Here is a 14,389-nt window from a genome sequence, read left to right as displayed (position 1 = left end):
GACGGTTCGGGTTCATTCTCTCCTGTTGCGTGGTAAGTGTGGTCCATTCGCAAACTTTATAACTATAAAAACTTTTCACTACTCTCTATCGACGAACTACGAACACTCTCTGCTGTTTCCTCCTCCTCCTTCCTTCCTTCCGCTGTCTTCGTTGGTTTATTTATACACGCGAAACGCGTTCTCTGGCTGGCTGGATTGTCTGCTCAGTCTGCCGTACATACATGGTGGCGCAAGATGGCGACCTCTCTAAAGCAAGGCCCTTGCTATATATATATATATATATTAAAGCATAATTATAAGGCTACGAAAACCAAACGAATTTTATTTTATAGCGATTATACACTTATATAAACATATTAATGGGTAGAATACTCAGATTCAGATTCAGATTGACAATAAACCATGCCAAATATTACACGCTGACCCTTTAAGTCATCCAATCAAGTGGTAAATGTATATATGATATTGTTTTTTAAGGCAAAACAATTTTTGAATAAGTGTTAGGTGCAGTTGTTTTAATGTATTAAGTACAAATAAGTAGTTTCTCCCTTTAAAGAGGTCAGACTTAGTATCTAATGTGATGCATAATGAGGCACACTTCTATTGTTCCTCTAGTGAAAGGACAGAGTGTGGGAAACCAGAGGAAACTCACTCACAGAGCCCTGAGGGACAATAGATAAAGACCTCTGCCCTGAAGAGACAGAGATTAAAGACACTCTGGCTCCTAAAAGTAAATTCCTAATCTGTTTCAAATGTTTTCAAGCCATAATAAAAATTGCCTTCCAGTGTTGTTCTATAAGTTAATGTCCATTCAGTAAAACTAAAGTGTTATTGGGAATTATGAAAAAAAAGAAAGAAAATAAATTAAAAATGAAAAGGGAAGAAAGACTGCCTATATTTCAGGACAATGGATTACAGCCAAGTATTACATGTTGAATTCAGTTTATACTGGTTATATTACCAATACTGTTTTATCAAATATTTAAATGGCATATGTGATTCCTGAGCTGGTTTCTAACACAGACAATTCAGACTTCATATATGGTTTGTACAAATGTTGTTGAGCTGTAAAATGTTAAAACAAGGGAGGGGCAGTGTAAAAGGAAAAATTTGAAAATAACCATGTGTTAAAAAAAAAAAAAAAGAATCATCAAAAGTTCTGTTTGGATTTAGGCACATAGGTTAATTTCTTTTACTGGACAGAGCGTGGGAAAACTCTGATCAGACCTTAGCGTGATTATCATCCTAAACCCCTCCAGCAGCAGATTATTCTCTAAAGGGATTTGGCACACTTCAGGAAACAGCTGCCTCAACCTCCCACCCTCATCTATAGAGCTGAGATCTTGATCCAGTTGCCGATACCACAGTACAATTACCACTGGATGATCAAAATGTCTTAAACGATTAGAGGATGGCAAAAATAAAATATTATAAAATTTTCATCAGAATTTCAAACTTCTCAAACTGTCCCAGTCAGCCAATGGTGTTCTTTCCCTCCAGATGGTTGGTGACGTCAGGCTCTGTTTCTACTACAACACACGTCCAGTATCAGTCACAAAGGCTCCATTCAAAGTCCTTTTGTCGTTCATTGACCACAGCATTCAAGGAGTCAGTGTGGGAAACTGAGACCAACTTCCTACCCACACTGACCACAACACACAAGTCAGAAGACTGAAACATCTGGACAGCAGAGTGAATGTTGTTCTCAAGTTTTTAAATACAGCATGGGCATTACAGTCAAAAACTGAATGTCAAAAAAAAATCTTTTATGTATTCATTTATATTTCCAATGATAAAAATGTCACAATTTCTGAGATACAAAATTGCAACTAATGTACTAAGACAAAATCCACAAATCCTTGCTAGATTTCAGGTTTTAAGACAACTGCAGCATTAAGACATAAACATCTATTCCCACTGATTGTTTAATTTTGTTTCATATAAGTGATATCTTACTTTTTACACAGGATGAAATTAATTGTCTGTCTCCCACGTGTGTGATGTGATGATGAGCGTGTGCTCAGTCAAAGTCATTGATCCCAGCATCAGGCAGCAGATCTGCTCTCTCTACAGGGTCAACACTTTCCCAGATTCACACAGAGCTCTGTGAGTCTCTCTCCATCACCCCCCCAGTCCTCCACCTGTTCCCCTGAGATCTAACCATTGTCCCCCGAGGCAATACAAGAGCATTCAGCGTGTTGCCGCTCCACATGTCTTATTGTCTCACCGAGCTCTCTGATTGGCTGAGACTGTGAGAAAGTCCAGTGAAACCAGGACCCACACATTGATATGGAGATGTGGGACTATAAATAGGAGGGATGAAGCCAGCAGAGATCAGATTCTCTCTACAGAGACCTCTACAGCACACAGATCCAGACATGGCACCTACAATCACTGCAGCAATGACCAATTCTCAGGAGCATCTCACTCTGACCCACAAGGTAAACTCAACATCCAAGAAAATGTATCCATCATAAGAAGTTCTCTTTGTTCATGTTAACATTTTACTCCAGAATAAGTTTATTAATGACTTTGTTCTTCTTCCTGCAGCTCAGAAAGCCTCTGGTGGAGAAGTTACGCAGAGAGCGAATCAACAGCAGCATTGAGCAGCTCAAGTCTCTCCTGGGTCCAGAGTTCCTCAAACAGCAGCCAGACTCCAAGCTGGAGAAAGCAGACATCCTGGAGATGACAGTGTGTTTCCTGACACAGCTGCAGCAGCAGCATCAAGCTGTGGACTCAGCAGCTGTCAGTCAGGGCTACTCCAGGTGTGTCCAACAGGTGACACATTTCCTGTCCAAAGAGCAGGTGAAGACACAGTCCCAGAGAAGACTGCTGAACCACTTCAACAAGCTGCAGTCTTCCTCTGATAACAACCTGACAGAGGCTGACTTCTCTCCTCTGAGCTCCACAGTCCAGACCAGCATCACCAAACAGAGTCCAGTCAACAGCGCCCTCTGGAGGCCGTGGTAGACACCTACAGACTGGAGTTACTACCAGACAAACTCAGATGACCATATTGGTCAAAGATTACTGGAAATGAATTCTTCTGAATTCTGACATTTGATGAACTTGTTCTTCTGTTTGTACACAAGGTTTTATTTTGTGTGTTTTCCTGAGGAAATGACAGCAACAATATCTTTCAAATTAAGAAAGAGAATTTCTTATCATGCATGTTGCATGAACCAAATCTGATTGCATCAGCAATTATTATTATTATATATCACTGTACTTCATGTTCTTCTATGTTATGGACATATTGTCATAATTGACTTTAATCGTTTTGATTAACCATAACTGATCTGTTTGTTAGATCCAAATATTTATGCTTTTTTTCTAAAAGTTTGATTAATGTCACAATTTTCCTGTGATACTTTTATGTCTCACTGCACATCATGTGTTGGTACAATACTGTGCATGGAGATATTTATTACCTCTTGATAGGTATTGATGATTTTTGTTGTGAAAAATCTTAACTGTCTTTTTTAAGGACATTCTGTCTCAATTGACATTCCCTCACTTTATGCGATTATTGAAAATTGATCTGTTTAAAGATCAACATGTTTAATTTTTTACTTTAAAAGATTTGTTTAATGTCACATTGTCACAGTTTTCCAGTGACAATGTAATTTTTAAGTTTTAATGATCAAACCAATTTAGTGGTTATTAAAAACATTGTGACCTGTTGTAAGGTCAGATTTTTTTCTTTTGCTCAGCACATGCAAATGTTTTGATCCATTTGGAGAAAAAAAATCTCAAAAGTACAATGTGGACTGTGTCCTTAAAGATTGTAAATTGTTTGTCTTTTATAAAGACAGTTGTTCCTTTACTCTCTCTGAGTACAGTGTGTCTTGTGGAAATCTACAAGTTGTTGTTGTGATGTATCATCACCTCTAGTTGGAGCTGTCACACTTTATGTGGCTCATTGTGCCTTGTTAAATAAACAAACATTGCAAGCTGAAAATGTTGTGCTCTTGTGTCATTGTGTGTCATGGTTATACTCTTTACAAACATGAAATATACGTTCTACATTTGTTTTTATTTTAACTTAACTGACCTTAACAGGTCTCAATCATTAATTGGGAAATAAGATTCAGCACACACTATTTATTCATAACATACCTGTTTATTGTAAAACTAGGCCTGATAATGTGGTTCAATCAAGACTTCTGACACAGAGGCATCATTATCAATATGTCACTATTTATATAAAGCCATGTCAAGCCAAGATAAAAAAAAAATGTACATTTCAAAAACACATTTGAAGCGCCAGTGTTTTGTAATATTGTCAGGTTCAGACACTTTTAATGTGAAAATTTTAAGTTAACCATTTCTCACTTTAAAGAGGTCAGAGATTGTATCTAATGAGATGCATAATGAGGCACACTTCTATTGTTCCTCCAGTGAAAGCAGTGAAAGGACAGAGTGTGGGAAACCAGAGGAAACTCACTCACAGAGCCCTGAGGGACAATAGATCCAGACCTCTGCCCTGAAGAGACAGAGATTAAAGACACCCTGGCTCCTAAAACTGGAGCTGGTTTTATCACCTGTGGTTTGTTACTGAACCTTTGTCATAAATCAGGATTCCTACTTTTTTTTTTTTTTTTTTTAAATGTTCATTTCATTGATGGAAGCCAATATTTTTTTTGGCAAAGTGTCAATCACTCATTCTTTGTAAGTTAACCTAAGAAGTTGGTTAGTTGGTGTGAATACTGGAAGTGTTCACAACCAATGATTGTCTCACCTTTTATCATTCTTCAGCTGCTATTTTTGCAACTTAATTGTTTACATATTTTTCAACACAGAAACTTCATGTATGCTACCACTTTAGGTTACTTTTGATATTTTCCAAAATATTCCACATTTTCAGGAACTTTCTAAATTTAAATAAATCAATGGAACTTTCAGAATTTACCTATTTCCATGCATTTTGAAACTCTGTGTCCTCGTTCATATTTTCAGCTTGAAACTACACTCAAACTTTAAAATAGTTCAAATCTTTCGTAAATTCCTATTATTCAACTTTTAAATGCTTTTTTAATGTTTTACTTATTTTAAAGGTTAGTAATACTGAAAGCAAATGCAACAAACCCCCTCAAAATCCATTTATCTTTAACCTTGCCAAAAAGATGTATACATTCACGTAGAAACTTTTGTCAAACTTAGGGTTTCAGCGATATCACTTTCAGGGTATACTGTGATATGAAAACCATGTACATTTGTTAATCTATACTGAAAAATAAAACAACTGGGTAGAGAATCTCACCTGTATTTTAGTTATTTTCAGGAGACAAACCCTTTTACACATAATTCTACTTTAAAGAATGGTTTTGGAGTTCCAGTTATAGTAATAAAAGGTTTGTTCAACTTTAAAACAACCCTTCCTTTAAGGATTATTGTGACTGATAATAATTCTTTAATACCATGAAACCGTAATATTTTCTGAGATGGTTATCGTAAACTGTAAACTGGCAAGGACATGTCGGATGTTCTCACATTAATTTAACTTTTTCATATCTTTGACACATTTTAGGCAAAATGCTGTTTAACAGTTTCTACATCCAGCATTCACACTGCAATTTGATCAGAAACCTGTAGTTTAACTTATGTACTAACTACTCACTTTAATGGTTAATTATTTTTCAGGGGGGGTCTTACACTTAATGCTTGGTGGCGCACACTGATTCTGTACAGAATAATCAAAAGGTCCATTTGTAGTGGGGCACATGCCTTCTGCTAATGGACGAAGTGTGGGAAAGCTCTGGAGGGAAGACTTCAGTGTGAATGACATCCATCCCACCAGCAGCCAAGTCATTCCCCAAAGGGATCTGGCACACTTCATGAAACAGCTGCCCCCCAGGAAACCTCCCACCCTCATGTGTAGAGCTGAAACTTTGATCCAGTTAATGGTCAGTTTGGAGGCATGATTATTACTGGAGGTTCAAAATTGTACTGCAATGACTAGAAACTGAAAACATGTGATAATGAGACATTTTGGTGATACTCAGTGCAAGATTTTCCACTAAAATTTAAAATATTACAAACTGTCAGAGCCAGCCAATGGTGTTCTTTCCCTCCAGATGGCTGATGATGTCAGACTGTGTTTCTATAACAACACACAGCCAGCATCTGTCACTGAAGTCCCTTTGTGGTTCATTGACCACACCATACAGGGAGTCAGTGTGGGAAACTGAGCTCAGCTTGATCCTCACACCGACTACAAGGCACGTGTCAAAAGACTCGGCTACATCTGGACAGCTGTATGATTATTGTGCTACTGAGTTTATTTCAAGTACCATGAATGGGCAGCACACTGTCTTTTAACACGTTATGGTGCTTTTTGCAAAATAGTGCATTTAATGAAGCCAAATTAATAGAAAAAATGATCAAGTTAAAAATAAAAGGACACGACCAACTAAATCATCATTTCAATTACAGTTATTTTGCCTACTACATTTTAGATGTTTGCTCAATAAAAGCGATAAAAAGAAAATTCGATTTTGTTTTTTTATCATACATGTACTTTATTTGTAGATTACACAAAACTTGTGTGACGGGATGATGAGCGTGTGCTCAGTCAAAGTCATTGATCCCAGCATCAGGCAGCAGATCTGCTCTCTCTACAGGGTCAACACTTTCCCAGATTCACACAGAGCTCTGTGAGTCTCTCTCCATCACCGCCCCAGTCCTCCACCTGTTCCCCTTCGATCTAACAATTGTCTCCCAGGGCGATAACAGCATTAAGTGTGCTGCACCCCTTATTGTCTCACCAAACTCTCTGATTGGTTGAGACTGTGAGAAAGTCCAGTGAAACCAGGACCCACACATTGATATGGAGATGTGGGACTATAAATAGGAGGGATGAAGCCAGCAGAGATCAGATTCTCTCTACAGAGACCTCTACAGCACACAGATCCAGACATGGCACCTACAATCACTGCAGCAATGACCAATTCTCAGGAGCATCTCACTCTGACCCACAAGGTAAACTCAACATCCAAGAAAAATGTATCCATCATAAGAAGTTCTCTTTGTTCATGTTAACATTTTACTCCAGAATAAGTTTATTAATGACTTTGTTCTTCTTCCTGCAGCTCAGAAAGCCTCTGGTGGAGAAGTTACGCAGAGAGCGAATCAACAGCAGCATTGAGCAGCTCAAGTCTCTCCTGGGTCCAGAGTTCCTCAAACAGCAGCCAGACTCCAAGCTGGAGAAAGCAGACATCCTGGAGATGACAGTTTGTGTCCTGACACAGCTGCAGCAGCAGCATCAACAGCAGAGAAGACTGCTGAACCACTTCAACAAGCTGCAGTCTTCCTCTGATAACAACCTGACAGAGGCTGACTTCTCTCCTCTGAGCTCCACAGTCCAGACCAGCATCACCAAACAGAGTCCAGCCAACAGCGCCCTCTGGAGGCCGTGGTAGACACCTACAGACTGGAGTTACTACCAGACAAACTCAGATGACCATATTGGTCAAAGATTACTGGAAATTAATTCTTCTGAATTCTGACATTTGATGAACTTGTTCTTCTGTTTGTACACAAAGTTTTATTTTGTGTGTTTTCCTGAGGAAATGACAACAACAATATCTTTCAAATTAAGAAAGAGAACTTCTTGTCATGCATGTTGCATGAACCAAATCTGATTGCATTAGCAATTATTATTATTATTATATCTCACTGTACTTTTTGTATTGGTGGAACACAGTATGGTTACATTTGTTGTCCTTAAATTGTTATTGATCATTTGGTCAGAAACTTTTCTTTTTCAAGAATATATCTTTGATTACTCAAAACTGATCTGTTGTTAGATCCAAATGTTTATACCTTTGTTTCTAAAAGTTTTGCTTTATGTCACAATTTTCCTGTGACATTTTTATACCTGACTGCACATCATGTGTTGGTACAATACTGTGTGTGCAAATGTATAGGTATTGATGATTATGAATTTATCAATAATCTTAATTGTCGATTTTATGGACATTTTATCATTATGGACTTTCCCTCACTTTATGTGATGACTGAAAATGATCTGTTATAGGATCAACATGTTTAATCTTTTCTGGAAAAAGGGTTATTAAATGTCACAGTTTTCCACTGACAATGTGCTTCTTTAATTTTGAAAGTCAACTGAATTTAGTGGTTATTAAGAACACTGAGACCTGTTGTAAGGTCAATTTAATTTTTTTTTGTTTACTAAATACAAGTTTTCCATTTGGAAATGTATTTTTTAAATGTAGTGACTTCTGTGTCTTCAAATACAGCAGTTTGTTTGTCTTTTAGAAAGACCATTATCCATTTGAGGTAAAAATCTCAAAGGTACAATATGGACTGTGTCATAAAGATAGTACATTGTTTGTCTTTTATAAAGACAGTTGTTCCTTTACTCTCTCTGAGTACAGTGTGTCTTGTAGAAATCTACAAGTTGTTGTTGTGATGTATCATCACCTCTAGTTGGAGCTGTCACACTTTATGTGGCTCATTGTGTTGAATAAAAAAACACTACCAGCTGAAAATTGTTCTCTTGAGTTTTTTTTCTTTACATCTGCCCTCATTATGATGATAAAAATGTGTTTTCCCACTTACTTGAACTTCTTTTGCATCCCATCTGTGTATGACACAGATTATCTTGATACCATCCAACCATCTGCTATAACTGCCTATCCTTTAGAGGGTCAAAGGGGGGCTGGAGTTGATCCCATCTGACACTGCACTAGGCAGGTACACCCTGGACAGGTCCACGAACAGTCACAAGGCTGAAATATGAAGACAGACAACAATTACCACATACAGATAATTTAGAGTCACCAATTTACTTAACATGCAAGTCTTTGAACTGAAGGAAGAAGGCAGGGCACCAGAGAAACATGTAAACTCCACATAGAGAAGCCCCAAAAGGTTCAAACCCAGAACCTTCCTGCTGTGAGGCAACAATGCTAACCACTTCAACAACGTGCCACCCCTGAACAAACCTGTTTACTGTAAATTTCTATGTGGAACATTTTTTTATGTGGTTTCATTCAGATTTTTCATGAAATTAGGTCACTTATGTCCAGTGAGTCAAGTCATCAAATGAAATGATAAAAGATGAATTTCAAAATACAACTTTAAAGCAAAACAATTTTGGTTTAAGTATTAGATTTGGTGGGGGTATTTTAAGAAAAAAGTAATCATTTCTCACTTGAAAGAGGTCAGACTTAGTATCTAATGTGATGCATAATGAGGCACACTTCTATTGTTCCTCCAGTGAAAGGACAGAGTGTGGGAAACCAGAGGAAACTCACTCACAGAGCCCTGAGGGAGGAAACCAGAGGAAACTCACTCACAGAGCCCTGAGGGACAATAGATCCAGACCTCTGCCCTGAAGATACCGAGATTAAAAACACCCCGGCTCCCAGAAATGCAAAACTCCTTATCAGTTTAAAATTATAGATTAAAGATTTCAATATTTTCATACCATGATGAAAAAATGCTGGGCAAAGTCTTTTTTTAAATAGCAGCATTGCACACATACAGGGGTGTCGAAGTGGGGTACCTTGTTATATAGTGTTTCCTTCCTGTTAAAATTATGTTTCCTGTAACACCAACACCAACAATTACATCTGTGATGTGACTAAAAACATTTAAGACCCAATCAATCTGAATTTAAGACACTTTAATACTTTTTAAGGCCTTATATTGGTAAATGTTTATTTAGGATAATTGAAGACATTTTAAGGACCTGCGGCCACCCTGCACAAAGGTCAGAATTTTTTTTGACAGAATACAACCACAGCTAAATACCACATGTTGACCTCAGTGTATACTGGTTATATTAACTTATAGGATTTCAAATGGAATACCAGGTATGCAATTTCTGTGCACGATTCCAATACAGTCACTACTGACTGAATATATATTTTTAAATAAATGTTTTGAGGTGTATGATCTGAATAACAAAGGGAAAAAAAACAAGGAGGATCTATTTAATGGCTGTCATAAAAGAATAATCAAAAGGTTCATATGGATTTAGACACACAGCTTAACTTCATTTAATGGACAGAGTGTGGGAAAACTCTGGAGATCAGAGTTGAGCGTGATTATCATCCTAAACCCTCCAGCAGCAGATTATTCTCTAAAGGGATTTGGCACACTTCAGGAAACAGCTGCCTCAATTTCCCACCCTCATCTATAGAGCTGAGATCTTGATCCAGGTCCTGATTTTAAAAAAAGAAAGAAAGAACAAATTTTGACTGGATGGTCAATGTGTCAAAATTATTGAAAGTTGAGGAAATGATTGCCAAATAAATTTAGCTGCCCCATTAATATAAATTCTTTATCAGAATTAGAAACTTCTCAAACTGTCCCAGTAGGCCAATGGTGTTCTTTCCGTCCAGATGGTTGGTGACGTCAGGCTCTGTTTCTACTACAACACACGTCCAGTATCAGTCACAAAGGCTCCATTCAAAGTCCTTTTGTCGTTCATTGACCACAGCATTCAAGGAGTCAGTGTGGGAAACTGAGACCAACTTTCTACCCACACTGACCACAACACACAAGTCAGAAGACTCAAACATCTGGACAGCAGAGTGAATGTTGTTCTCAAGTTTTTAAATACATTGTGATCATCACAGTCTTATTACTGCAATAAAAAATGACTTTCTAAAGTAAAGTGATCCAGGTATTCCCAGAAACAAGACAAATCTTATTGAATGAAAAATGGCATTAAATTTAATGAGGAAAACAATGAGGATAAATGCCATGAAATATACTTTAGGTTGTGGCACAACACAAGCATTTAAATACAAAAACACTATTTCCATTGATTATTTAATTTAGTTACATGTTACAAGTTTACGGTACTTTTGACTAAGATGGAATTAATTGTCTGTCTCCCACGTGTGTGATGTGATGATGAGCGTGTGCTCAGTCAAAGTCATTGATCCCAGCATCAGGCAGCAGATCTGCTCTCTCTACAGGGTCAACACTTTCCCAGATTCACACAGAGCTCTGTGAGTCTCTCTCCATCACCCCCCCAGTCCTCCACCTGTTCCCCTGAGATCTAACCATTGTCCCCCGAGGCAATACAAGAGCATTCAGCGTGTTGCCGCTCCACATGTCTTATTGTCTCACCGAGCTCTCTGATTGGCTGAGACTGTGAGAAAGTCCAGTGAAACCAGGACCCACACATTGATATGGAGATGTGGGACTATAAATAGGAGGGATGAAGCCAGCAGAGATCAGATTCTCTCTACAGAGACCTCTACAGCACACAGATCCAGACATGGCACCTACAATCACTGCAGCAATGACCAATTCTCAGGAGCATCTCACTCTGACCCACAAGGTAAACTCAACATCCAAGAAAATGTATCCATCATAAGAAGTTCTCTTTGTTCATGTTAACAATTTACTCCAGAATAAGTTTATTAATGACTTTGTTCTTCTTCCTGCAGCTCAGAAAGCCTCTGGTGGAGAAGTTACGCAGAGAGCGAATCAACAGCAGCATTGAGCAGCTCAAGTCTCTCCTGGGTCCAGAGTTCCTCAAACAGCAGCCAGACTCCAAGCTGGAGAAAGCAGACATCCTGGAGATGACAGTTTGTGTCCTGACACAGCTGCAGCAGCAGCATCAAGCTGTGGACTCAGCAGCTGTCAGTCAGGGCTACTCCAGGTGTGTCCAACAGGTGACACATTTCCTGTCCAAAGAGCAGGTGAAGACACAGTCCCAGAGAAGACTGCTGAACCACTTCAACAAGCTGCAGTCTTCCTCTGATAACAACCTGACAGAGGCTGACTTCTCTCCTCTGAGCTCCACAGTCCAGACCAGCATCACCAAACAGAGTCCAGTCAACAGCGCCCTCTGGAGGCCGTGGTAGACACCTACAGACTGGAGTTACTACCAGACAAACTCAGATGACCATATTGGTCAAAGATTACTGGAAATGAATTCTTCTGAATTCTGACATTTGATGAACTTGTTCTTCTGTTTGTACAGAAAGTTTTATTTTGTGTGTTTTCCTGAGGAAATGACAACAACAACATCTTTCAAATTAAGAAAGAGAACTTCTTATCATGCATGTTGCATGAACCAAATCTGATTGCATCAGCAATTATTATTATTATATCTCACTGTACTTCCTGTATTGGTGGAACACAGTATGGTTACATTTGTTATCTTTAAGTTGTTATTAATCATTTTGGTCAGAAACTTTTCTTTTTCAAGAAAATCTCTCATTACTCAAAACTGATCTGTTGTTAGATCCAAATGTTTATGCTTTTCTTTTTTAAGAGTTTGCCTTTTGTCACAATTTTCCTGTGACACTTTTATGTCTCACTGCACGTCATGTGTTGGTACAATACTGTGCGTTGAGATATTTATTACCTCTTGATAGGTATTTATATTTTTGAATTAATCAAAAATCTTAACTGTCCTCTTTTAAGGACATTTTGTCATTATGGACTTTCCCTTACTTGTGTGATTACTGAAAAGTGATCTGTTTAAAGATCAGTATGTTTATCCTTTGACTGTAAAAGGCTTGTTAAATGTCACAGTTTTCCAGTGACCATGTATTTTTTACATTTTAAGAATCAAATGACTTTAGTGGTTATTGAGAACAATGTGACCTGTTGTAAGGTCAGTTTTTACTAATTTGTCTTTTGTTGACTAAATATAAATGTTTTTATCCATTTGAGGTAAAAATCTCAAAAGTACAATGTGGACTGTGTCCTTAATGATTGTAAATGTTTGTCTTTTATAAAGACAGTTGTTCCTTTACTCTCTCTGAGTACAGTGTGTCTTGTGGAAATCTACAAGTTGTTGTTGTGATGTATCATCACCTCTAGTTGGAGCTGTCATAATTTATGTGGCTCACTGTGTTGAATAAACAAACACTGCAAGCTGAAAATTGTTGTCTTGAGTTATTTTTCCTAATACCTGACCTAGTTATGATGATGAAAAAGTGGCGGGGGTTTGGTCACCTAATTCATGGAGTTCTCTATTGCCATGCTATAAGATAATATTTTTCTATCCTTAAAATATCATCCATCCATCTGCTATAACTGCTTATCCTTTAGAGGGTCACGGGGGGCTGGAGCCCATTCCAGCTGAAACTGTGCTGTAGGCTGGCACACCCTGGACAGGTTGCCAAAAAAAATCACAGAGATGACACACAAAGATGAACAATAATTACCACATACAGGTAATTTAGAGTCACCCATTAACTTAACGTGCATGTCTTTGCACTGAGTGAAGAAGCCGGGGCACCAGAGGAAAACATGCAAACTCCGGACAGAAGCTCCAACAGGTTTAAAATCAGAACCTTCCTGCTGTGAGGTCACATTGCTAACCACTTTAACACTGTTGCCTCTGAGCATACCTGTTTACTGTAAATGTATGTAAATCATTTTTTTCTATGATTTCATTCTGATAATTCGTAAAATAAGTCACCTATTTCCAGTAAGTCGAGTCATTAAAGTCGAATAAAAAAAACTATATATACACATGTATATATTTCAAGATAGTGTTTGGAGGCAACGGTATTTTGGTATACGTGCTAGATGTAATTTAGGATAATTATTTTCTCACTTTAAAGAGGGCAGACACTGTATCTAATGTGATGCATAATGAGGCACACTTCTATTGTTCCTCCAGTGAAAGGACAGAGTGTGGGAAACCAGAGGAAACTCACTCACAGAGCCCTGAGGGACAATAGATCCAGACCTCTGCCCTGAAGAGACAGAGATTAAAGACACCCCGGCTCCCCCCAAACATTCCCAATATGTTTTAAATGTATTTTTTCTGACCATGATAAAAAAAAAAAAAGACCTGCTAAAGATGTTCTACAAGTTTCTGTCAGTGAGGTTAATTGTAAAACTAAATTGTTAATTCTCAATTTAAAATGTGAAATATTTTCTTTGTTCCAGGACTACAGTCGTATAATATTTTAAGACTGGAATCAAATCACTGTAGAATGAGAACACTGTTCAGCATCTAAACCACACAGGTCAGAATTTTGTTGACAGAATACGACCATATCAAATATGACATACCGCATGCTGACCTCAGTATATATTGGTTATATCAACATATAGGTTTTATATGATTTCTGAGCTGGTTTCCAACACAACCAATATTGACTTAATGTACAGTTTGAAAGGAAATGTTGATGAGCTGTAAAATGTCAACAGAAAAAAAGAGAGAGGGAGAGCGCTGGGGAGAGAAGAAAACTGAAAGGAAAAATCTAATGGCCACCATGTGTTTAAAAAATAAAATAAAAAAAAAAAGTCCACTTGAATTTAGACACACGTTAATTTCTTTTACTGGACAGAGTGTGGGAAAACTGTGATCAGACCATAGCGTGATTATCATCCGAAACCCTCCAGCAGCAGATTATTCTCTAAAGGGATTTGGCAC

General features: G+C 37.9%; 1 protein-coding gene across 10 annotated transcripts in view; it reads left to right on the top strand.

Moving 5' to 3' along the window:
* Positions 1-14,389, top strand: part of LOC126386689 (transcription factor HES-5-like) — a 53,158-nt gene that overhangs the window by 11,268 nt on the left and 27,501 nt on the right. For 2 of the 10 annotated variants that reach the window (XM_050039191.1, XM_050039197.1), the window contains exons 1-2: positions 11,055-11,323; positions 11,433-11,660. In XM_050039191.1, the coding sequence (XP_049895148.1) occupies positions 11,201-11,323; positions 11,433-11,660 (351 nt within the window). In that variant the 5' untranslated portion in view covers positions 11,055-11,200. Of the gene's footprint in view, positions 1-1,808; positions 2,442-2,550; positions 3,093-6,809; positions 6,982-7,091; positions 7,422-11,054; positions 11,324-11,432; positions 12,369-14,389 lie in introns of those variants that run through there. The other 8 variants (XM_050039196.1, XM_050039195.1, XR_007569528.1 and 5 more) reach the window with 7 other exon arrangements.

The sequence above is a fragment of the Epinephelus moara genome, chromosome 24 (genome assembly GCF_006386435.1).
Source record: "Epinephelus moara isolate mb chromosome 24, YSFRI_EMoa_1.0, whole genome shotgun sequence".
NCBI classification, from domain to species: domain Eukaryota; kingdom Metazoa; phylum Chordata; class Actinopteri; order Perciformes; family Serranidae; genus Epinephelus; species Epinephelus moara.
The sequence above is the reverse complement of the archived record's forward strand: the minus strand, read 5'-3'. Positions and strand labels throughout refer to the sequence as shown.